Source organism: Antechinus flavipes, chromosome 2 (genome assembly GCF_016432865.1).
Source record: "Antechinus flavipes isolate AdamAnt ecotype Samford, QLD, Australia chromosome 2, AdamAnt_v2, whole genome shotgun sequence".
Classification (NCBI taxonomy): Eukaryota; Metazoa; Chordata; class Mammalia; order Dasyuromorphia; family Dasyuridae; genus Antechinus; species Antechinus flavipes.
The window spans coordinates 33,213,542-33,236,124 of record NC_067399.1 but is presented as its reverse complement, the minus strand read 5'-3'; the positions used below and the strand labels follow the sequence as shown (position 1 = coordinate 33,236,124).

The 22,583-nt window shown below is 46.2% G+C and overlaps 1 protein-coding gene across 1 annotated transcript in view; it reads left to right on the top strand.

Moving 5' to 3' along the window:
- Positions 1-18,441, top strand: part of IMMT (inner membrane mitochondrial protein) — a 39,770-nt gene extending 21,329 nt beyond the window's left edge. Inside the window, exons 7-15 of the mRNA XM_051974392.1 lie at positions 1,002-1,138; positions 1,493-1,593; positions 9,223-9,361; positions 11,195-11,324; positions 14,656-14,670; positions 15,370-15,593; positions 16,076-16,207; positions 17,171-17,300; positions 17,495-18,441. Of these exons, the coding sequence (XP_051830352.1) occupies positions 1,002-1,138; positions 1,493-1,593; positions 9,223-9,361; positions 11,195-11,324; positions 14,656-14,670; positions 15,370-15,593; positions 16,076-16,207; positions 17,171-17,300; positions 17,495-18,105 (1,619 nt within the window). The 3' untranslated portion in view covers positions 18,106-18,441. The remainder of the gene's footprint in view (positions 1-1,001; positions 1,139-1,492; positions 1,594-9,222; positions 9,362-11,194; positions 11,325-14,655; positions 14,671-15,369; positions 15,594-16,075; positions 16,208-17,170; positions 17,301-17,494) is intronic.
- The last annotated feature ends 4,142 nt before the right edge of the window (positions 18,442-22,583 follow it).

The following is a 22,583-nucleotide window of genomic DNA, read 5'->3' as shown; positions in this document are numbered from 1 at the left end:
TAATTAATTATTTTTGGTTATGCATGTACATTCAAAAAAAAATTTTTTTTACATATTTCCTTATGAATCACCTTGAGAAAGAAAATTAGAACAAAACAGAAGGGAAAAGCCTTGAAGAAAAAAATAAAAACAAAAGAAAAAAAAGTAAACATAGCATGTGTTGATTTTACATTCAGTCTCCATAGTTCTCTCTCTGGATGCAGATGGCATTTTCCATCCAAAATGATCTTTACATTTTCTATGTGTCTTTTGTGATACATTTTCCAGGCCTCTCTCAAGTTGTCTTTTTGTATGGCTTAACTAGGCAGAGTATACTCTTTTGTTCCTTGTTTCTTGTACATGGCATCATGAAAATATTTGGGAAGAATAGTCATTTTTCCCTAGGCTATCTTGGACGATTTGGAGATATTTTTATCCTTTTGTATAAAACTCACCTAAACCAATAGGATTTTAGCGACACTAACTGTGTCTTTGCTTTGAAACTGTCCAAAAAAAATCTTCTCTCTTCTACCTTGGTTTGTTAGTTTTTCCTTCTTTTGTGCATTTTTCTTCTTCTGATGTCTGTTTCCTCTTAGGCTAGAGAATTGTCATTTTTGTTAACTCTTATTTGTTAAGAGGATATATAGTGAGTGATTTGAAATGCCATGATTTCTGCCCATTTTACTATTTAGGTCCCTTGACAATCTAAAATATTTAGGATGTCAAGAATTATTTATGGTTTATAACTTAATACCAAGTTTTTTACTTTAGGTTTGGTATTTGGATAGCAGAATTCCATGTTTATGGTGACACCATTTCTGGTTAATAACTCTGATGTGGATTATCTCAGGTATTCTAGGTCACAACCTCATAAAGACCAGGAATATTGTCTTGGGGAAATCCTTTAGGAGGAGAGTCAGTATAGAAAGGAAGGGGAGAAGTCATGATGCCATTGAAAAAAAAAATCCATTCTTCATGATGGGAGGACCCTGACTGTTTTTTAAATCTGGGTTTTGTTCAAGCTCTGGCCAAAAACTTGGAAGATTCTTTAAACCGCACTGCTCAGATCACCCGGCAGGCAATCTCGGCCCAGAATGCTGCCGTCCAGGCCATCAACAGTCACTCAAACATGTTGAAGAAAGCAATGGACAATTCCGAGGTAAGTTTAGTGCTCATGGACTAGGAAAAAAGCTTGTCTTTTAGCAGAAGACAATTGAGTATTTGTTTCTACAATGGATCAAGTCATCTCATTTCCTTTTTTTTTTTTTTTAAAGCTAAATTTAATGTCAGTGCAATATTGATTCCAGCCCACATCAACACAATTACAGTATACCTTGCCCCAGAGCAAGTGCTTCATGAATTGGCCTATATTGGTCACAGCACACTTACCTCATTGACATGGCAGTACTTAGATTATTGGATTCTGTAAATGATTGCATACTCATTCAAAACCATCTAACATTTACATTGTTCTTGTTCAAATCTGCCTAACAGCACATGTTTTGTTTTCTAGGTTGTGAATGAAAAATCAGTGCAGTGGCGATCAGTGGAGGATGCCTTGAAGGATCGAAGAAAAGCTGTCAATGAAGCCACTGATGCCCTTCTGAAAGCCAAGTAATTAATCATTCTTTTTTTTAATTATAGCTTTTTATTGACAGAACATATGTCTGGGTAATTTTTGCAACATTATCCCATGTACTCACTTTTGTTCCAACTTTTCCCTTCCCTCTCTACACCTCTTCCCTTAGATGGCAGGCAGTCTTATACATGTTAAATATGTTATAGTATATCCTAGATACAATATATGTGTGCAGAACTGAACAGTTCTCTTGTTGCACAGGGAGAATTGGATTCAGAAGGTAAAAATAACCTGGGAAGACAAAAATGCAAAGAGTTCACACTCATTTCCCAGTGTTCCTTCTCTGAGTGTAGCTGATTCTGTCCATCATTGATCAATTGGAACTGAATTGGATCTTCTTTTTGTGGAAGATATCTTCTTCCATCAGAATACATCCTCATACATATTGCTGAATTATATATAATGATCTCCTAGTTCTTCTCATTTCACTTAGCATCAGCTCATGTAAGTTTCTCCAAGTCTCTCTGTATTCATCCTGCTGGTCATTTCTTATAGAACAATAATATTCCATAACGTTCATATACCACAATTTACCCAACCATTCTCCAATTGATGGGCATCCATTCATTTTCCAGTTTCTAGCCACCACAAACAGGGCTGCCACAAACATTTTGGCACATGTGGGTCCCTTTCCCTTCTGTAGTATTTCTTTGGATATAAGCCCAGTAGTAGCACTGCTGGGTCAAAGGGTATGCACAGTTTGATAACTTTTTGAGCATAGTTCCAAATCGCTCTCCAGAATGGCTGGATGTATTCACAATTCCACCAACAATGCATCAGTGTCCCAGTTTTCCCACATTCCCTCCAACATTCATCACTATCTTTTCCTGTCATCTTAGCCAATCTGACAGGTGTGTAGTGGTATCTCAAAGTTGTCTTAATTTGCATTTCTCTGATCAATAGATTTGGAACACCCTTTCATATAAGTAGAAATAGTTTCATTTTCATCATCTGAAAATTGTCTGTTTGTATCCTTTGACTATTTATCAATTGGAGAATGGCTTGAATTAATCATTCTTTTTGAAGAAAATTTGTCTAAGTAAGAAATCAGCCAGAAACTCCTAATGGAGGATTTTAAATAAGGGAAGAATTAAGATTTTCCTAGGATTGCTCCTTGATTATATTATAAAGCTAAGATTTACTGTAATTGTTTTGTGACCAATATGGGCAAGCATGGGAACATTTTGAGCATACTAAACAATCAGAGCTATGTTACTGAATAAGATTTATTTTTATTTGATATGTTTTCTGTGAACTTTATTGAAGATTCATCAGGGTCCTAGAAATGAGTCTTTATTTGCTGAGAAACAGAACCTACTAGCTTCTTGTCCTAAGATACTTAGATAGAAATGTTTCTGGGCTGCTTGACCCTTCTTACAGGGATATTATGGAGTGGATTCTGGCTGTGGCTGAGAGGGTAAACTAGATCTCTTAGGTCTCTCAGAGGGTAAATTAGATCTCTTGGGTCTCTCCCAGATCTGTGGTTTGGGAATATATGAAGGGACACATAAGAAATTATGGGACTGTTTGTCTCTGGCCTGATGACACATACCTGAAGAAAATTTGTCTACCAGTGAAACTCTTCCACAAAATGGCCTCACATTCTCATCGTCAGTGAAGAATCTAAATCTGTCCCCAATTTTTTGCTGCCTTTGTTGATTTGTACTTGTGTCTAACATCTCTGTGACCCCCAGTTGACGTTTTCTTAGCAGAGATAGTGCAGTGGTTTGCTCTTGCCTTCTCCAGCTCATTTTCCAGATGAGGAAGCTGAGACAAGCAGAGATAAGTGACTAGCCCAGGGTCACACATCCCGTAGGGGTCTGAGGCTAAGAAGGGCACTTGAGCAGGTGCTCTGTGCCCCGTGGCCCCCTTGCTGTTCATGCTCTGATGCAAAATGTCAGATTGCAAAACCTCCACCGACATCTCCGTGTGTCTTCTCGTGGTTGCCACACAAGGTGCAGGGAGACGCTCCCAGACCTTCATGGCCGGGAGCCCCAAGCCCATTTCCGGTTCGGAGTCCTCCACAGGCCCCTTAGCATTAGCTCTGTGTGTGTCACAAGGCCTGGTTGTAGCCATGTGGAATGGTGATGGCCTTTAGAAGGTGAGCAGTGAGACTTGAACAAGATTGAATCGTCAGAGCAGGAGACGCTTTGGGGCTGGCAAAGCTCTGTCCTTGTCCGGTCACAACCCTGAGCCGTGGGAGCTTGAGTGATTCCTAGTTAATAATTGATGGAACCCAGGATCTCACAGCTAGTTCATGTCTGCAACAAAGCCTGAATCCCAGGCTCTCTGTCTCCAAATCCAGCACTGGCTCCTGGGCCACCCACACCCTTTCTTGATGGCTGTGATTTTGTCACTGATACATTGATCCATTGATCCAACCTCTGTTCTTCCCTAAGTGTTGGACAGGATGATCTAGAGCATCCTTCGTTTGTGTGTGTGTGTGTGTGGGGAGGGGAAACACCAGTCTGACTGGCCCATCCTCATAATTGTCTTTTAGGCAGATTTGTTAATTCATAGCCGATGTGTAAGTTGTGTGAGGTAGTATGATAAATCTGAGTACATTTGCCTGGGCATCTTTGCTTTGCCCTTTGGCTATTAATTTTGGTGGGATGTTTGGCCAAATAGTATTATTACAAAAACAGTTGCCCTAAGTTTTTGCATCAGTGCTCCACTTGGGCTCGTTGAAAACACTGCAAAATCTTGGGCACAGTGAAGTGTTTATTAGGTGTGATGACATCAGTCACTCCTGCCTGAGGAATCATCTTTACAGGAGCTTCCATCTGACTATGTCATAGCTCTTTGGGAATTGCATGGAATCATGCTGCTGGCATTCTGGGACTCAGAATTATAATTTTAGAGAGTGTCAGAGACTGAAAAATGTACTAGGCCAAACCCAGAAGCTAGTTAAATACTCATTACAGTCTAGTTGATAAATAATCATCTAACTGATGTTTGAAGACCTCTCATGATGGGGACTCTCCACCATTCTCTCCAGGCAACTTTTCCACTCTTGGATACTACCTCTCTTGGTTAGATCTTTCTCCCTATAACTTACACAACTCCTAGTTTTGCCCTTTCAGATCAGGCTGAACAACTGTCAGCTTCATCCATGTGCCCATTTTCCCTGCTTGGAGACAGCTCTCCTGTTCCCTCTCTGTGTCTTTTTTAGGTTAAATGGCCCATTCTCTTCAGTAGAACCTCATGGCATAACCTGATGCCTTTCCCCTCAGCTTATCCATATCCTGCTTCACATGAAGGATCCAGACCTCATGGTAGTTCCCAAGGTCAGATCTGATTAGAGAAGATCATGGCGAGTTGGTCAGCTTATCTCCTTGGCCTGTATGTTCTGTTTCCCTTTATGCAGCCTGACCGTGTACCACGGACTCATGGACGCTATGATCCACCAGCCTCCTTCATTCTCAATTCGATTGAACTATCTGTCCCACTCTGTGCTTATGCTTTATAAGCGTAATGCTGGAGGAACTGAGCAAGAAGAGATTAGAGAACAATTTAATAGTTCATTAAATGGAGAGATTTTCTGGGGCCAAATGATCCATGTTTGGTCCCAGGGTTGAATGAGATTATCGTCTCAAAGAATCCAGCAAGATTTTTTATAGGATAACAAGAACAATGACATAATGGGGGGAGGTATCTGGATGGGGATAACCTAATGGGGGGAGGCACCTAGGATGACACAATGGAGCGGGGAAGGTACTGGAGAGGTTACTGATATTCTAATAATGTCTAAAATGGATAGACCTTTATTCTGTCAAACATTAAGACAGAATGATTATAGCCTAAAGATAATAAAACCTCGATCTCATCAAACATTAAGAGGGAAAGGTTATAACCTGTGACAGAGTAGCTAAATAGGACAATTGGGAAACTGGGTCAGGACATTAAAAGGGAACTGTGGTACAACAATAAGTATATTTTAACCCAATTGTAATTGCTTCATCTGCAGATTTGTTAAGCATGCTGTTCTGGCTTTTATTTTGAGTCATCAGTAAAAAGTTATATCCTTTTTCTTTTTTAAAAAAAATTATTTTTTCCCTAATGATATATAAAAATCTTACTTTAACTTTTTTTTTTTTTTAATTGCATCAAGCTGTCCCGACAGCATACATGAATCCCTATAGACTAAAGTCCACTGAAGTATTAATGACTTGGGGTTGGGTGGGGAGGTTCGAAGGAGGGAATGTCCATTCAGTCTGTTCTAAATACCTCACACTCTTACCGTTGACCCTGCATACATCTTGGATCTTGTTTACACTCTGCTGTGTGATTGAAATCAATGCAGGTACTTAGTTTTACTGATTCCCTGATGTACTAGTCTGATGTGGAACCAGGCAACCTCTTTATGATTACTGCTTCTTTGATAGATGTTCATTAATCATTCCTTTAATAATATGTTCTAGAAGTTTGCATGGGAATTAGAGCAAACTCACTGGCCTACTTTGTAGCCTTCATTCCCTTTCTTTGAAAAACAGGACATTTGCCCTTCACCCCTTTAGGTAGTATTCTTCCACCATCTCTCAGAGTTTGCTGGTGACAATAGCTTAGTACTTAAAAGATTGAGTTTCCTCCTGCCTGCTTTCCTGAGAGGCACAGGCTGCCCCTTTTTAGGATGGGGCATAAGGTCTAGAATTTTATCATCATTCAGTTGACAAAAACTCTATTTTCTTTGTAGGAACCTCTCTTGAAACATTGTTTCTCAGAATATTTTTTCAGTCATTTGGATGTATAAGCTGGGCTATGTTTTAAAAATCAACTCTACTACTCATATGCTATTAGAAATTATTTATTTGTAAACAATTTTTCTTTGAATTCTTTGAGGTTTTCATTTAGTGCTACAGAGTATTCTTTTCATTCATTCATCTTTTTTCTTTTTAAAAAAAGTATTTTATTTTTTCCCTTTTTATTCATTCATCCTTTCTCTTTTTAAAAAAAGTATTTTATTTTCCCCCAATTATATATAAAAAATTTACATTTAAGTTTTTTTAATTCATTTTTTTAAAAAGCTTATGTCATATTCTTTCTCTTCCTTATTCCCTCCCTCTTCCCCATTGAGAAAACATATAATTTGATGTAGGTTATACTTGTACAATCATGTAAAACATTTCCATATTAGTTTGTTGTGAAAGAAAACAGAACAAAAAAAAAAAATCCAAACCCAAGAAAAATAAAGAAAAAGAGTATGCTTTGATCTGCATTTAGATTCCATCATTTCTTTTTCTGGAGGTTGAAAGTATTTTTCATTCTAAGTCCTTTGGTATTGTTTTGGATCATTATCTTGATCACAAATATCTTAAGTCTTTCACAGTTGATTGTTGTACAATGTCACTATATTTGGTTCTGTTCATTTTGCTCATCATTTCTTATAGCACAGTAATCCATCATAATCATAATTCACAACTTTAAGCCATTTAAGTCCTTTTACCTTTTCCTTTTTTAGTCTCTTTGACATACAAATCTAGTGGTAGTATTGTTGGATTAAAGGATATATAATGGTTTTACAGCCCATTGGGCATGGTTCCACATTGTTCTCAGGAATGGTTGAATCAGTATACAGCTCTACCAACAGTGAATTAGCGTCCCAATTTTCCCATATCCCCTCCAACATTTGTCATTTTCCTTTTCTGTCTGTATTATCCAGTCTTGTAGGTATGGCATTGTTTTATTTCTCTAATCGGGGTGATTTTTAGAGTGTTTTTTTCATAGAAATAAAGATAGCTTTGATTTCTTTCCATGAAAACTGTTCATATCTTTGACCATTCATCAGTTGGGACTTATATTCTCTTATGAACTTAAGTCAGTTCTCTATATTTTTGAGAAATGAAATTTTTATCTGAGAAACATTATAAATTTTTTTTCCATTATTAGGAGTACTAACTGTGTATTTCCCTCTATCCTGTCTCCCCTCCCCTTCCCTTTCCCTGAGGTTATCTTGATTTCTTTTTCTTCTTTCACCCTGTCTCTATTTAAAAATGTTTTGCTTCAGACCAACTCCTTCCCTCAATCCACCCTCTCCCCCCTCTTTTTTTAAAATAGCTTTTTATTTACAAGTTATATGCATGGGTAATTTTAGCATTGACAATTGCCAAACCTTTTGTTCCAATTTTTCCCCTCCTTCCCTCCACCTCTTCCCTTAGATGGCAGGTTGACCAATACATGTTAAATATGTTAAAGTATAAATTAAATACAAAATAAGTATATGTGTCCAAACCGTTATTTTGCTGTACAAAAAGAATCAGACTCTGGAATATTGTACAATTAGCCTGTGAAGGAAATCAAAAATGCAGGCGGGCAAAAATATAGGGATTGGGAGTTCTATGTAATGGTTCTTAGGTATCTCCCAGAGTTCTTTCACTGGTCCATCCTCCCTTTTATCAGCCCCTTCTCCTATGGGATAATATAGATTTCCATACTGAACTGAATGTATGGTTCACAATTTAAGCCAATCAAGCTCCCCCTTTGCCCTTCGATCTTTTCCTGCATTTGTAAGCTTTTTCTCCATTTCTTTTATGTGAGATAATTTACCCTATTCTATTTCTCTCTTCCTCCTTTCTCTCATTGGATCCTTCTTTTCTCGCACCTTAATTTTACTTCATTAAATAACTTTTTCCTCCAGTGAATTATACTCAGTCTTTTCCTGGGTAGATAATCCCTGCCTCCTTTGTCCTTTTGAATGTCATATCCCAAGCCCTCTGATTCTTTAATGTAGATGTGTTATCTTGATTGTGTCTCTACAATATTTGAATTGTTTTGTTTTTCCTGGCTGTTTATATTTTCTCCTTGACTTGGACACATTGAAATTTGGCTTCTTGGTAGTTTTCATTTTAGGATCTCTTTCAGGAAGGGATTAGTAGATTCTATTAATGTTTTAACCTCTTCTTCTAGGAGATCAGAATAATTTTCTTTGATAATTTCTTGAAAGATGATGTTTAGATTCTTTTATTATTGCAGCTTTCTGGTAATCGAGTAATTCTTAACTTCTCAGACTGTTTTCCAAGTCACTTAACTTTTTCCCAATGCAATACTTTGTTTTCTTGCATATTTTTCAATCTTTTGATTTTGTTTTATTGTTTGTTTCTTTTTGTTTTTTTCCTGCTGAGGCAATTGGAGTTAAGTGACTCATCCAGGGTCACACAGCTAGGAGGTTTTAAGTGTCTGAGGTTAGATTTGAATTCAAGTCCTCTTGCCTAACCTGAGTGTATTTTGGCTTCACTCTTAAAAGGCATTCATAAGGCATTCTCAGTATGTGAAGGTATTTTGTAGAAGAAGCTATCAATTCTGTTGCATTCTCTCATGGATTGAGGGAATATAGGATGAAGGGGGGTAAAAAGTTAATTTTATTATTTTTAAAGAAGCTTGTTTTGAACTACCTTTGCAGCAGCCTCCCAGCACGTATAGTAGTTGGGGTTTCTTTCAGCTGACCCTAGATGACCGAAATTACCTGTACCTTAATAGGGTGAGGGCAGGTGACTCAGGTTTATCTATCCTGAGTCTCATAGAAATCATCTGTTATACCTTATGTCAAATTTTTTTGTACAATGCTGCAGTGTACCACAATACAAATGATTTTTTTTTCATGTCTTCAGAGAAGAGTTAGAGAAAACGAAGGGTGTCATTGAGAATTCCAAGAAAAGAAGCGAGCTCGCAGGATCCCAGACTCACATATCTGCTGCAGAAGAAAATCTTCAGAACATGATCGTTGATCTGGATAATGTGGTCAAAAAGGTCAGTTTCTGCTGTTCATCTTACTCATTTGACTGGGCTTGAGTGTTCCTTTGGCAACTTCAGAAGAAGGAAGTAGGACTGACCAACTTCCTTTACTCACCTAAACTTTTGTGCCAAAATAACTAGCCAAGCTGAAGCTGTTGATTAAAAAAAATTGACCTTTAGATGCACATAGATGTAATTCTATTTGTTACCTCCTGTATTAGAGTTTATTTGATCTCTAATTGAATTACATTAGTGAAAATTGCCATTAGCTGGAGAAAGTTGCACGTTCTGTGTCTGGAATTATCTTCTAGGTTTACTGAATAGCTTTAAATTGTGAGCAATTCAGTATGCAGGTTAGAATGTTATTTAACTGTAATGAAACTTAAATTACCTCATGAAATAAAGGGTTGCCTTCTGTTTTTAATAGATTCTGCAGAGATCTCTAGTTCATTTCCCTCCACTCCCATTTTTACTGTCCACATGGATGATTCCTTTTGATTTGGAAAATGTAGAAGTGGGTAGAATTTAGTTGAAACAACCTTTTTAGTGCTGTGGAAGAAAAGAGACCCGATAAACAAAAAGAACAGAGCTTAAATTTTAGTCATTGTGTTTTCACAAGGGCCCAGGTTGGGACATCCCGGCACACAGGATGAACTTAATAAATGTTTGTTGATGGATTAATCTCTCTGTTTGGTTGATTTCTTTGTCTCCGTGAGACCATCCCTGTGCCTCTGCACTCTTTCTGAACATCGCACCTGCGCTGACTGCTTCCAGTCCTGACCGTGTAGTTAGCCATAGTAATGCTACAAGTCTTCTCCTGTAGAAACTTTTGCCCCACCATGTCTTGTTACCTTGTCAGGCTTGGATTACTCCTGCCTTCTTTCTCTTTCATTTCTACTTACCTAATGATGAATGGAGGTATGGGAGTCACACAGTATTGCTAACTGGGCCCCTCACTGGTACCAGATGATCCAAAGTAATCCTTGTTTTCTCTGCCTTGGCCCCCACAAAAGAAAGTTTGTCTCTACTTTTCTTCTCTGTTCAAGTTTTCCACACATCTCCTTGCCTCCCCCATTTCCTTACCTGAGGCCATTTGAGTGAGCCTCTTTTCCTGACCCTGGTCACCAGGGATCCCTCGGGTCTCTTCCCCTTAGCCCATGTGCCTCCCCAACACCTTCTTTGCCCCCTACAGCCCCTCTCACTTGATTCTTTCCTGCCTCCAGTTTCCCCTCCCTTCAGTCTGCCCTCTACGCTGTGGCAATTTTTCTTACGTTTAAGTTGGAGCACTGCACAGTAAATGCGAAGGACTCTAGAATGAAATATAAACTTTTTTCCCTCAGAAGTTCTTCTCTTTGTATGTTTATTATGTACTTTGAACAGACTAAATGTAAACTCTTATTAGCTTTTAAAAGCCCTTCCCACCCAGTTCTCCCACACCCACCCCATCCTACAAGCTCTTTTGTGCCTCTTCTTATTCTCTGGATTCCTCCCAGACCTCTGTTCCCTTTTCTTATGCCGCCAGCATTTTGCAACCTGCCTGGCGGGTACACAGTAAGCATCTAATAAATGCTTACGCTTCTGTCCTCCATCCTTTAATCCTTGTGCCGGAAGCAGCCTGTCTCCTAGACTCCCCTCTTCCTTCCTGTGCCCCATCCCCGCGGATGCCCTCCCTTTTCCTTTCTCTCCCCCACGTGGCGCAGAAGCCCCTCGGAGCAGGGACGGCTTGTGGATCTGAGGGCCATGGCGTAGGGTGCGCCTCATAAGCACGTGCTTGATCTCACGGCTTGGGATGAACTCGTGTTTGATGTTGAGGCCCTTTTCAAACTTGAGACCTTTGCATTTGTTTAGGTCCAGGCGGCTCAGTCTGAAGCCAAAGTCGTCACACAGTACCATGAGCTGGTGACCCAAGCCCGGGATGAGTTCCAAAGGGAATTGAATAGCATCACCCCAGATTTACTTCCTGGTTGGAGCGGGCTCAGTAAGTATGACCGGCAGGTGGGCAAGTTCTCGGAGCGCGCTGTAATAACAGCAAGGCCGCGTCCCTCCGTTCAGGCGTCGTCCCCATTGCTTAAACACCAGATGTGGCCCCGGTGCTTCTAGCAGTCAAGACCCCCTGGGCAGGGGAAGTATTGGGGAGTCTCAGGGGTCATGGGATTTGGCCGCAAGGCCTCGGGTCCTTAAGAGCAGTCGAATGGGTTGGGTTCGGAGCTTCGCTTGGAGGAGGTCTAGACAGGGGCGGGGGTGGGGGGGGGGGTGGGGAGGGGGTGGTTGTGGATCATGTTCGTGGGGTCGAAGTGAGGAGCCCTCGGACTGGAGTAGGATGCAAGGATGAAGCTCGTGCCACAGGCCGCCCAGTCCGATTCAGTGAGCGTTTCTTAGGCACCTTCTGTATAGAGACCAAAATGAAGTCCTCTGCCCTCTGAGAGCTTTTGGTCGCAGGTGACGTTTAACCATCTAACATCGACACAGATAAGTAGGTGGATGCTAAGCAACAAGGGAGAGCACACTGAACCCCTCAGAGGGAAGGGAGTAGGAATAGGTATGGGAGCCCAGGAAGGAACTGAGGAGACCTCGTGGGATTGGGGGAGGCGGGGTTTGCATTGTCCATGGTAGCCGGGACACTCCGCGAAGGGGCCAGCGTGGGCCCCCGCAGGAAGGCTCTTGTGACCAGTGGGTGTCAGGATTGATTAGAGAGGGAGAGGTAGGGGATCAAAGCCAGGAGGCCAAACTTGGGGTCACTTCCCTAGCCCCACAGGAGATTTTCTTGTGGAGGTTGGCGACAGGCACGGCAGGAAGAAGAGGGCCAGAAGTCCTCGTCTGCATCATCTGAAGGAGCTGGGAAGCCTTGAGGACACAGCGCGCCTCTGCCCTATCGGGCACAGAAGGGCCACCCTCTGTTGCCCCTCTCCACCATTTCTGCTGCCCCCAGCCTAGGTGGGCCCTCAGGGACTCCTCACCTGGGCCGTTGCTAGAGCCTCATGACCATTTCTCACATGTCTGTGGCTCAAGTCTTATCCAGCCTTCGTGTCCCTGCCCGGGGGTCTCTTGTGCAGATGTCAGGCATTCACTGCTCACACCTTTGAGCACTTCCTCTTCTGCCTAGTTACACTCAGATGGACCTGGCATCTCCACGGCTCAGAGGGGCCCTCCCACGGGGCAGGCTCCGGCCTGGGGGACTCGTCTAGGCAGGGGCCGGGGGCCCCACGACCTGCTCCTCCGACCGGCGCGTCTGCTGCTTTTCCTATCAGACAGCCAGGGGGATCTCTCTTACACCTGCCCTTCAGGCTCATAGTGGTTGAACATGCCTTTTTTCCTTCTTTGGAGACAGTCGCATTTCATGTCTGGCTGGCATAGAGCTTTGCAGGTATTTTGAAGGTATTTATTCCAAGGAAAGGTCATTCACAAATGTTCCTACTCCTGCCAAAATACTTGTAGCAGCCCATTTTGTGATAGCAAAGACCCAGAAACACTCAGTGTCTGCCATTTGGGGAATGGCTTAACAAATCGTGGTCTGTGTATGTAGTATAGTGTATCCTGATGTGTGTAAAAAGATCCAGAGGAGGGGAGAAAGGAGAGAGAAAGAGAGAAAGGAGGGGGGAGAGGGGAGAGAAAGGTGGAGGGGAAAAGGAAAATCATGAGGAGTATAATAGCAACTACTCCGTTATATGAGATAATATATTTTAGGGCAACTGGGTAGTGCTGTGGAACCTGGTGTCAGGGAGACTCATCTTCCTGGATTCTCAATGTGGCCCCAGATCCTTCTGGGTGACCCAGGGCAAGTCATTTCACCCCGTTTGCCTCCATTTCCACATCGGGAAAATGAGTTGGAAAAGGAAATGGCTACTTCAGTATCTCTGCCAAGAAAATCCCAAATTTGGGGTCACAAAGAGTCAGACATGACTGAAAAATGACTATAAGGCACTTTGCAAACGATTTACAGCACTAACACACTTGCTAGCTACTAATATTGATAATTAATAGTACTCCTCAGAGGCATGCACTGTGTATGTTTGGTCTTTGTGTGTATCTTCTTTTTTAAAATGAGCGTGAGGAAGCCATGATTATGGTAAAAGTGTGAAGTATTCTTGGTGAGTTGGGGAGAGGACTTGTTTTCTAAAAATCCCATTTTTTGCATAAGAGAACAAAGTTAGAGAACCCTAATTGAGGGATCTCCATTTTTATGGTGACATCCCTGTAAAGCTAATTATCTTTTTGTTTGTTTTTTCTTTTTGTGAGGTAAATAACTTTGTTTTCTTTTGTTTTATTAATTCCTTTTCCATTTAATATTTTATTTTTTCCAATTATGTGTAAAGATAAGTTTCCAACATTCACTTTTTTGTAAGACTTTTTTTTTCCAAATCTTTCTCCCTTCTTTCCCCCTTCCTCAAGATAGCAAATGATTTGATATAGGTTATACATACACAATCATTTTATAAACATATTATCACATCGTTCATGTTTTAAAAGAAAAATCCAAAGAAAAGGGGAAAATCACAAAAAACAAATGGAAATCGTATACTTTGATCTGCATTCAACTTCCATAGTTATTTCTCTGGATGTGGATGACATTTTCCATCCCAAATCGATTGGAATTATCTTGGATTACTAAGAAAAGAACCAAGTCCATCACAACTGATTATCACACAATCTTGCTGTACCTGTGTACAATGTTCTTTTGGTTCTACTCATTTCACTTAACATCAGCCCATGTAGGTCTCTCCTGAGCTCTCTGAAATCATCTTGCTGATTGTTTCTTTTATTCAGCCATTCTCCAGCTGATGGGCATCCACTCAGTTTCCAGTTTCTGGCCTCTACAAAGAGGGCTGCCACAAACATTTTGGCACATGTGGGTCCCTTTCCCTCCTTTAAGATCTCTTTGGGATATAAGCTCAGTAGAAACACTGTTGGGTCAAAGGGAATACACAGATTGATAGCCCTTTGATGGTAGTATGCATTTGTGTCCCAGTTTTCCTGCATCCCCTCCATCATTTATTATCTTTTCCTGTCATCTTAGCCAACCTAAACAGATATGAGGGAGCGAAACAGCTTTTGAACAAAGTACTTTTTCTATTTCAAATATAAAATAATTCAGTCCACAAAGTAAACTTCTAACAAAGGCACTTGCCCCAGTACTTGGAACTGACTTTAAGGATGTACACATTTGAAAAAGTCAAGATAGTTTCTGAATTGGTTTATTTTAAAATGTGCAAAATCCACTAGTAGCACTTTCCCTCGTTACATACATTTAGTAGTGAATTTGTTGAAAATAACCTGCATTAATATTTCAAATCTTTTCTTTTCTTTTGCAGAGATCTCAGATATAGGTGAGTAATTCAGTATTTTAGCATCTTTAAAGACTTTAGTTTGAAGACTTAAATTACCTTTTCAGAGATAGTCTGAACCTTGGGAAATACTCACTTTGTTCTTCAGGCCAACCTTGAAATTCTTCATTTTAAGTCTCACTTGGGTGTTCTGGAAATTCATGAGGGCCACAGGATAAGCTGCTCCTCACATGTCCAGAATCATCTGGGCAACAGCAGAGGCCACTGATATGATGTTTATTAGGGAAGAAATCGGAGTTTTCTCCGGGGCTATGTAAAGGGGGGAGGGGGGAGGGTAGGCCTGTGCCTGGATTTGTGCTCCTGAAAGAATATGAAGGCAGATGGCCTTCTGTAAACCTTGTTAGGTAAGAAGGGCTGGAGAATGAGCCAGAAAGACACTGAAGGGGGCGGAGGGGTCTGGAACTCCTGTCCAGGAAGGCGCCACAGCCTTAAGGCCCCTGAGCTGGGAGGAGCCACAGAGGGCCCTAGACTCCCCCTGCCCCCATTGGTGCTTATGAGGAAACTGCCCTGAGCTATGGTTCTCCTGCTTTGGGGGTACCAGCTGCTATGCTCCAGCTCCCTTTTTCTGCCCGTGACTTTGCTGACCAGTGCTTAGGGGCCAATAGAACTTAGATTGTTAAACCCATCCCGGTTAGTCATGGAGGTTATCGGCCATCTCTCATTGAAAATTTCCTTGTTTAGCCGGACAGCTGTCCACTGATGATCTCAATGCCCTCATTGCACACGCCCATCGCCGCATCGACCAGCTGAACAGGGAGCTGGCGGAGCAGAAGGTCCGCGAGCAGCAGCACATCGACAGCGCGCTGCAGAAGCAGAAGCTGGAGGACGACAAGGCCTTCGAATCCGCCGTGGCCAAAGCGCTCGAGCGCCACCGGAGCGAGATACAGCTGGAGCAGGACCGAAGGGTGAGGGAGCGGGGCCGAGGGGGGAGGGAGCGGGGCCGAGGGGGGAGGGAGCGGGCCCCGGCCTCCTTGTTGATATGTGTGTGCAAGGGTGCGGGTGCAGATGCCCACGGACAACCTCCAGAAGGTTCTGGGATGGCCGTTTTTTCTGGAAGCGGGAATACCGTGCTCTGGGAAGAGCTAAAATCGGTGGCCACGGAAACCCCCTCAGACCCCGGGTGTGTGGTCTGGGTAAGACACACTCCCTTTGCCTCGGGATTAAATGAGGTCATTGATGGCCGCATGTGAGTACAATTGATACTCTTGCTTATCCATAAGCAATGTATGTAATATACCGGCCTCAGGAGACAGCCCGAGGAGGCTGGGGGCCTTTGCGTTCAGATTGTTGTCTTTGGAGCCGAGGCCCTGGCTTTGTGCCATTTATACTTCGGCCTCCTGAGGCCGTGTTTGAGCCACAGGACGGTCACTCAGCATTGGCTTTACAGGTTGAGGAAGTCCGAGATTTGATGGAAGCAGAAATGAGGACTCAGCTCCGTCGCCAGGCCGCTGCCCACACTGACCACCTGAGGGACGTTCTCCGGATCCAGGAGCAAGAGCTCAAATACGAATATGAGCAGGTAATGGGCCTGGGGGGCCTGGAAGTCCCTTTGGTCAGTGGGGGGTGCTTGGGGTGCTGTCCCGTGGGGAAGGAAAGCCTCAGCCTCCCAGTGAGGAGCCCCAAGGCCAGGCTGCTGCTCCCTGGTTCTAGGGCCTCTGGTCACATGAGGCCAGGAGTCGTCCAGCCTTGAGGCTCTGCCGGCAGGTGCTTTTTGGGGTTCCCTGTCCTCAGCCAGTCCTTGCCCCCTGTGGGCAGTCCTCACCAGGGAGTGACCGTAGGCATGTTGAAAGCTGGTGGAGCAGCATCTCTCCCTACCACCTCCCCTCCCCCAGCTTACTGGCCCTTTGCACCCTGTGACTAAGGGGCTGGTGCGCCGTGCTCTGGTCTCTGCACGCCTGGGTGGGCCTTGGGTGGGCACGGGGACTCCCCTCAGTACTCTTCTTTCTGTGCTGGGGCGGCTTCTCCTGCACAATGAGGTGTGAGCCCGAGTGGGTAAAGGGGGCCACAGAAGCCCCCGGTTCCGGTCTTGCCTCCCCCTAATTGGGCCCTGGCTGCTCTCAGGATGCAAACCAGACAGTCCCTGAAGAACGCAGCCACTTCCTGTTCCGGATCACTTCAAAGACTGGGTCCATTTCCTCGGGGGTGGGGGGCAGGCCAGTGCTCCCAGTCGGGGATGGTTCTCTGTGTGGGCAGTGGCCGCGGGCCAGGCGGTGGCAGGCGAGCAGCTGTCCTGCCTTTCCTGCTGAGCCTTGGCTCAGGGCGGGGGAATTTTGCCCCCCAGCTCGTGCAGAATCCGCACCCAAAACTCGCTCTAGGCTTTTTCCTTCCCAATTCATGGCTGCCACTGGGCACGGCCCCTTGTTTGTCCTTCCCTGACCTGGCACTGCCACCGCTGGCCCTCGTCTGCCCACGCCGGGTCCTTGAGACGGGTGGGGCCGAGCCCACTGACGGGCATGTCTTGGGCCTTCTGTGGCCGCTTTAGGGCTTGTCTGAGAAACTCGCCGAGCAGGAGCTGCAGTTCAAGCGCCTCAGTCAGGAGCAGGTGGACAACTTCACCCTGGACATAAACACAGCTTATGCCCGGCTCCGAGGGATCGAGCAGGCCGTCCAGAGTGAGTGGGGGGCCGGCGCTGGTGGCGCCCTGGGCAGAGGGGCCGGGGAGAGGACGGGGCACGCGGTTGGGAGGCCAGAGGGAGAGCTTTGGCTTTGGGTCCTGGGGGTGGTCCTGCCTCAGACCATCTCTTCCCCTTGTGGCGGAGGCGGGGGACCGGCCCCTGCCCCTGCCGACCACAGCCTCTCCCCACAGGTCACGTGGTAGCCGAGGAGGAGGCCCGCAAGGCGCACCAGCTCTGGCTTTCTGTGGAAGCCTTAAAGTACAGCCTGAAGACTGCCTCGGGCGACGGTCCCACGATCCCCCTGGGCACGGCAGTGGAGGCCATCCGCATTAACTGCTCCGACAACGAGTTTGCCCAGGCCCTGACCGCAGCGATCCCCGCCGAGTCCCTGAGCCGCGGCATCTACAGCGAGGACACCCTGAGGGCGCGCTTCCAGCACGTCCAGAAGCTGGCGCGCAGGGTGGCCATGATCGACGAGACCCGCAACAGCTTGTACCAGTACTTCCTCTCCTACTTGCAGTCCCTGCTTGTTTTCCAGCCTCAGCAGATCAAGCCCCCGGCCAAGCTCGTCCCCGAAGACCTGAACACGTTCACGCTGCTGTCCTACGCTTCGTACAGCATCGAGCACGGCGACCTCGAGCTGGCCGCCAAGTTCGTCAACCAGCTGAAAGGGGAGTCGCGCCGGGTGGCCCAGGACTGGCTGAACGAAGCTCGCGTGACCCTGGAAACCAAGCAGGTCGTGGACATCTTGACCGCGTACGCCAGCGCCGTGGGCCTCGGGACCACCCAGGTGCAGCAGTGAGGGCGCCAGGCCTGAGCGCGGCCCCCGCGCTCTCCTGTACGCACTTGTCCCGTGTCCAGAGAGATCCGCCACGATGTCTTGGAGGGCTGTGCGGCAAGGCTCCCGGGGGCAGGGCTGGGGGCCATCTTTGCCCTGTCACCCCCCGCCTGCTGCAGCCTCCGTTTCCAATTACTATCATGTCAGCCACCTCCAGGCACTTTCCTTCACACCTTGTCTAACATTGGACGTTTTCGGGTATTACTGATGGGGCTTTCGATCCAATCAAGATAATGTTTGTGATCCCGACCACTATTGATTTGGCCACTTGGAGCAAACTGAATAAAATAGTGAAAATTATCGAGTTGTGTGTGTCCTCTGGTGTGTGGAGAGACGGGGCCGAGGACCATGGGAGGGGCCGTGATGCGCTGGCAGGATGCGGCCTGTGCACGCCTTCTCAGGTGTGTCAGCGCGTGTCCCCGGAGCTCGTGTGGGTCAGTGCGGCTTAGGGACGGGACAGGGCCCTTGTTCTCCAGGTCCACGACTCCAGCAGCTCCTGTGCCTTTACTCCGACTCGGGACACGCTGTGCTTGTGTAAAGCCTGGCACCTCTGCGTGCTTCAGGAATAACCGCTGAATGCAGGGTCTGCGCCCGCGTCTTTACAGAGCCCCTGAACCTCCAGGAACTTGGCACTGGCCAGCCCACCAAGGGTTCTCCTTTGAGAAATCCCCTCACAACTGCTCCCATCCATCTGGTCTCCCAGACAACGAACGGGAGCGTGACAGCCCAAGGGCTTAAAAAGTCATGCCCATGTGACATCCTGTGAAAAGAGGGCTTCACGTGGAACCAATGACCCCCATTTGAAAACTCACTGTGGGGGGAGGGTGGGCATATACGGCCTCTCCGGGGCTGAGGCCAGAGGCTGGCACTCTTGCCTTTTGGAAGCTTTTTAAACCAGGCTCAGCCTCCTGCAGCTGAGGGCAAACACTGCCCGCATGGCATGGGCAAGACTGGCCTGGCAGCGTGGCCCCCATCTCTTGATGGGTCACCATGTGGCAGGAACTAGGTACCTGTAGGAGTTTTAGCTGAAGGTTGTCCTTGCAGAAGTTGGGGGGAGGATGGGACAGCGTGGGGTGGGTGGCAGAGCTCGGCTGGACCCGATGTCCCCCTAGGAGCCTGTCAGGAGCTGTTCAGGCCACTGGGTCTCCGTTCCTGCACTGCCTCCATCCTGGCCAGTGGAGTCTCTGCCTGCTCCTCTGACTGTCTTGCCCTCAGCCCCACTTGTTCCGCTTGCCCCATGCCCCTGCACCCCTTTCCTATCCATGCCCTCAATGTTGAAACACCCCCACCCCCAACTGAGATTCATGCCTTGTCCAGTTGAGCATCCCGGATCATCTTGTGTTACTGTATCCCTCTTAGTGGTGCTGGCCCCCAGAGGCCCCCAGGTCCCTGTCCGTCATCCCGCTGTGGGGGCACAGGAAGGGGATGTTACACAAGGACATTCCCTCCTCCACATTTTAGGATGGGTTTTTTCTTGTTTTTCTAAGAAAATTTATTTTAATACACATTGCTTCATGAAGCATGTGGGGAGAGGAAAACCAGAGCCAAAGGGAAAAATTGTGGAAAAGATAAAAAACCAAAATATAAGTGAACACAGCGTGTATCGATTTGCATTCGGCCTCCGCAGTTCTTTCCTGGGTACAGATGGCCTCTTCTGTCCAAAGTCTATCGGGATTGCTTAGGGTCGCTGACCCGCTGAGGACCAAGTCTTCCGTAGCGGATGGTTCTGGCTTATTGTGAACGATGTATTCCTGGTTCTGCCTGTTGTGCTCAGAGTCAGGAGGTTAAACCTTCCCAGGCTTCTCTAAAACCATTTTTTCATTTTTCAGTAATATTCCATTACCCCCATGTATAACTTGTCCAGCCATTCCCCAATTAATGGGGACAAAATGCTTTGTCTTCAAATGTTTTTCACAGGTGGGTCCCTTCGAGGCGTTTTCTAAATGCAAGATTTACTGTTCTTTGGGAAATTCCAGGCTGACCGAGTCATCGTTTCTTCATCGCCACCTGTTGCCGCTTGGCCCCGCCTTCCTGACAGCTTTCCTGGGTGAAGAGCAGCCCTGTACCTGCACAGAGCTCACTCCAGCCTTCAGGCCATCTCACCTCTCTATGCCCCTTTATTTTGGGTAAAGTTGGGAAGCCTTCCCTCCCTCCCACCATCCCCCACAAAACCTTTGTCACAAGGTCACAATCGCTGGCATTCTCTGGGAGCTCCGGGGCAAGAAGCCACATGTGCAGGACCTGGATCTAAGTCCCAAGACGTGCCCTTTGACCCTTCCTTTTCCCCCAATGAGAGGTACTTGTTTGGGGCTCCTTCCCTTTCTGCTTCCACTTAATATTTTTGCAGGGAAAACATTGCTGGGAAGTTGTTTTACAGTGGGATTATTTTTCTTTTTGGCTTAAGTGATTTGCCCAAGGACACACAGCTAGGAAATGTTCCGTGTCGAGGTCAAATTTGAACTCGGGTCCTCCTGACTTCAGGCCTGGTGCTCTACCCACTGCACCACCCAACTGTCCCAATGGAATTACTTTTAAGAGACTTTTTTTAATGTTTTCTTTTTAACTCGAGTTCCAGATTCTCCCTTCCTTCCCTGCCCAGTAATTTTATTTTTTTAACTTTCTGTAAATTGCACATCTTGGACTCCCAATAGGAACCAGTGAGCAGCAGGCTAGAACGGGACTGAATTAACACTACCACTAATCCGGATCTGTTACCTCATCCACACGGGCACTTTTCACACCAAGGGTGTAGATCTCCCTGTGACAGGGATACACATTTATTCTTTGTACCGAGTGATACTGATAATCGGACCACTGACCAAAGCTCTTTGCAGGGCTCCTGGTTTTCACATGCCAACAAGAGCTCCAAAAATGGAAGGGAGCCTAGACGCCATCTTGTGCCCCTCTCTCCCCACCCCGCAAACGGGCTCAGGACCGTGAGGGACACAGTCTCCTCAAAGACCCATAGCCGAGAGATGTTTGGTGGGTGAGGACTGGATCCAGACCGTGAAAAGACCAACTACAGGGTATCAGAGGAAGGGGGTTAAGTGGGATTTGGAGCCCAGGTGAGTGGTTCCGGTAAATCCAATTTTCGAGTGTTGCCATAAGTGATTTGGTTGAAGGAACTTGCGCGTGGACCAGGACCTGCCCTTCAGTCCTTGTAGGAGGGATCACTTTCCTTCCTGAGAGCCAAAGCGGGAGCAGTGACAAGCTACAAAGTTTTGGTTGATAAATAGGAAAACACTAACCAGCAAGTGAGATTTGTCTGAAGGAGTTCCTAGAAGTCGTCAATGAAAGACTGGGTGCGAGCCTTTGAAAAATAATCTTGGATGCCAGTGGGTTGGACTAGGTGCCCCGAGAGGGAAGGGAAGGAAGCTTCCAGGGGGGCCGGGGGCCGACACTGCAAACGCCCAAGAACAGGGCAGAGAGAACGCCCTGGGCACTCAGGGATGAACTTCATAAGGTCTTAACTACAAATGGGAGAAGCCTAAAGGCCACGGACACTGGAGGTGAGAAAGCTGTGAGAAAGCCTGGAGAAAGTGGCCGCCCCAGGCGGTTTAACATGGTGGGGAGAACACAGAGCTGGACCTGCCAATGGGGGACTTGGTCAAGAACGCTCACTTTTATAGAGAAAATGGAAGGTGCTAGTGATGGCTACGACCCACGGGTTCCCTTGGCCTTCCGCGGCTGCCATTCTTCCCTGAGGCCGAAGATTCCCTGTGAACTCATCACTCGCTAGCTGCCCATCCAAGTGCTGAGCACGGTGCCAGGCACATCGGGGCCTGCTAACGCTTGCTCCCTTGCCCACACCGTGCCTTCTGGCATTCAGCCTGCTCTCCCACTCCTTTGACAATTTCCTTAACATCCAGTTTTGGCAAAACGTAGCCCACTCGCACTGCGCCCGTCCCTCCACGTTCCCCTGGGGCACCCTCCATTTCGATTCTTTGCTGACTAGTCCCAGCATTCCCTTCCTTAGCTGGCCACTGTGGACTCCCCATCCTCTTCTACACCAAACTCATCTCGAGTGTCCGTGGCTCTTGGGAGACTCTTAAGAGGTTCCTGGAATTGGGCCAAGTCAAGTGCGGGCAGAGCAGGAGCCAGGAGGGCCGGGTCAGTCAGCGCCGGCCCTCACCGCCCAGCCCCTTCCTCTAGTTTCAGAGCAAACTGCACAGTAAATGAAGATGCAGAGGCACAGGAAACATTAGCTAAAGAGGACGTGGGCTGGGGGGACCCCGGCCTTGTGGGCCGCTGCTCTCAGAGGTAGAAGGGGCCTGGGGGATGCACACTCCCTATTTTCAAGCCCAGCCTCATTATCACATGATCTTCTCGGACAAGGGGAGAGACTGGGCATCTCTCACGCCAAGCCGTAGGCGTCCAGAGAAGGCTGGGGGAGGGAGCGGCCCCGGAGGGTGCCCACTGGTGCTGGGTCTAATTAAGGAAAG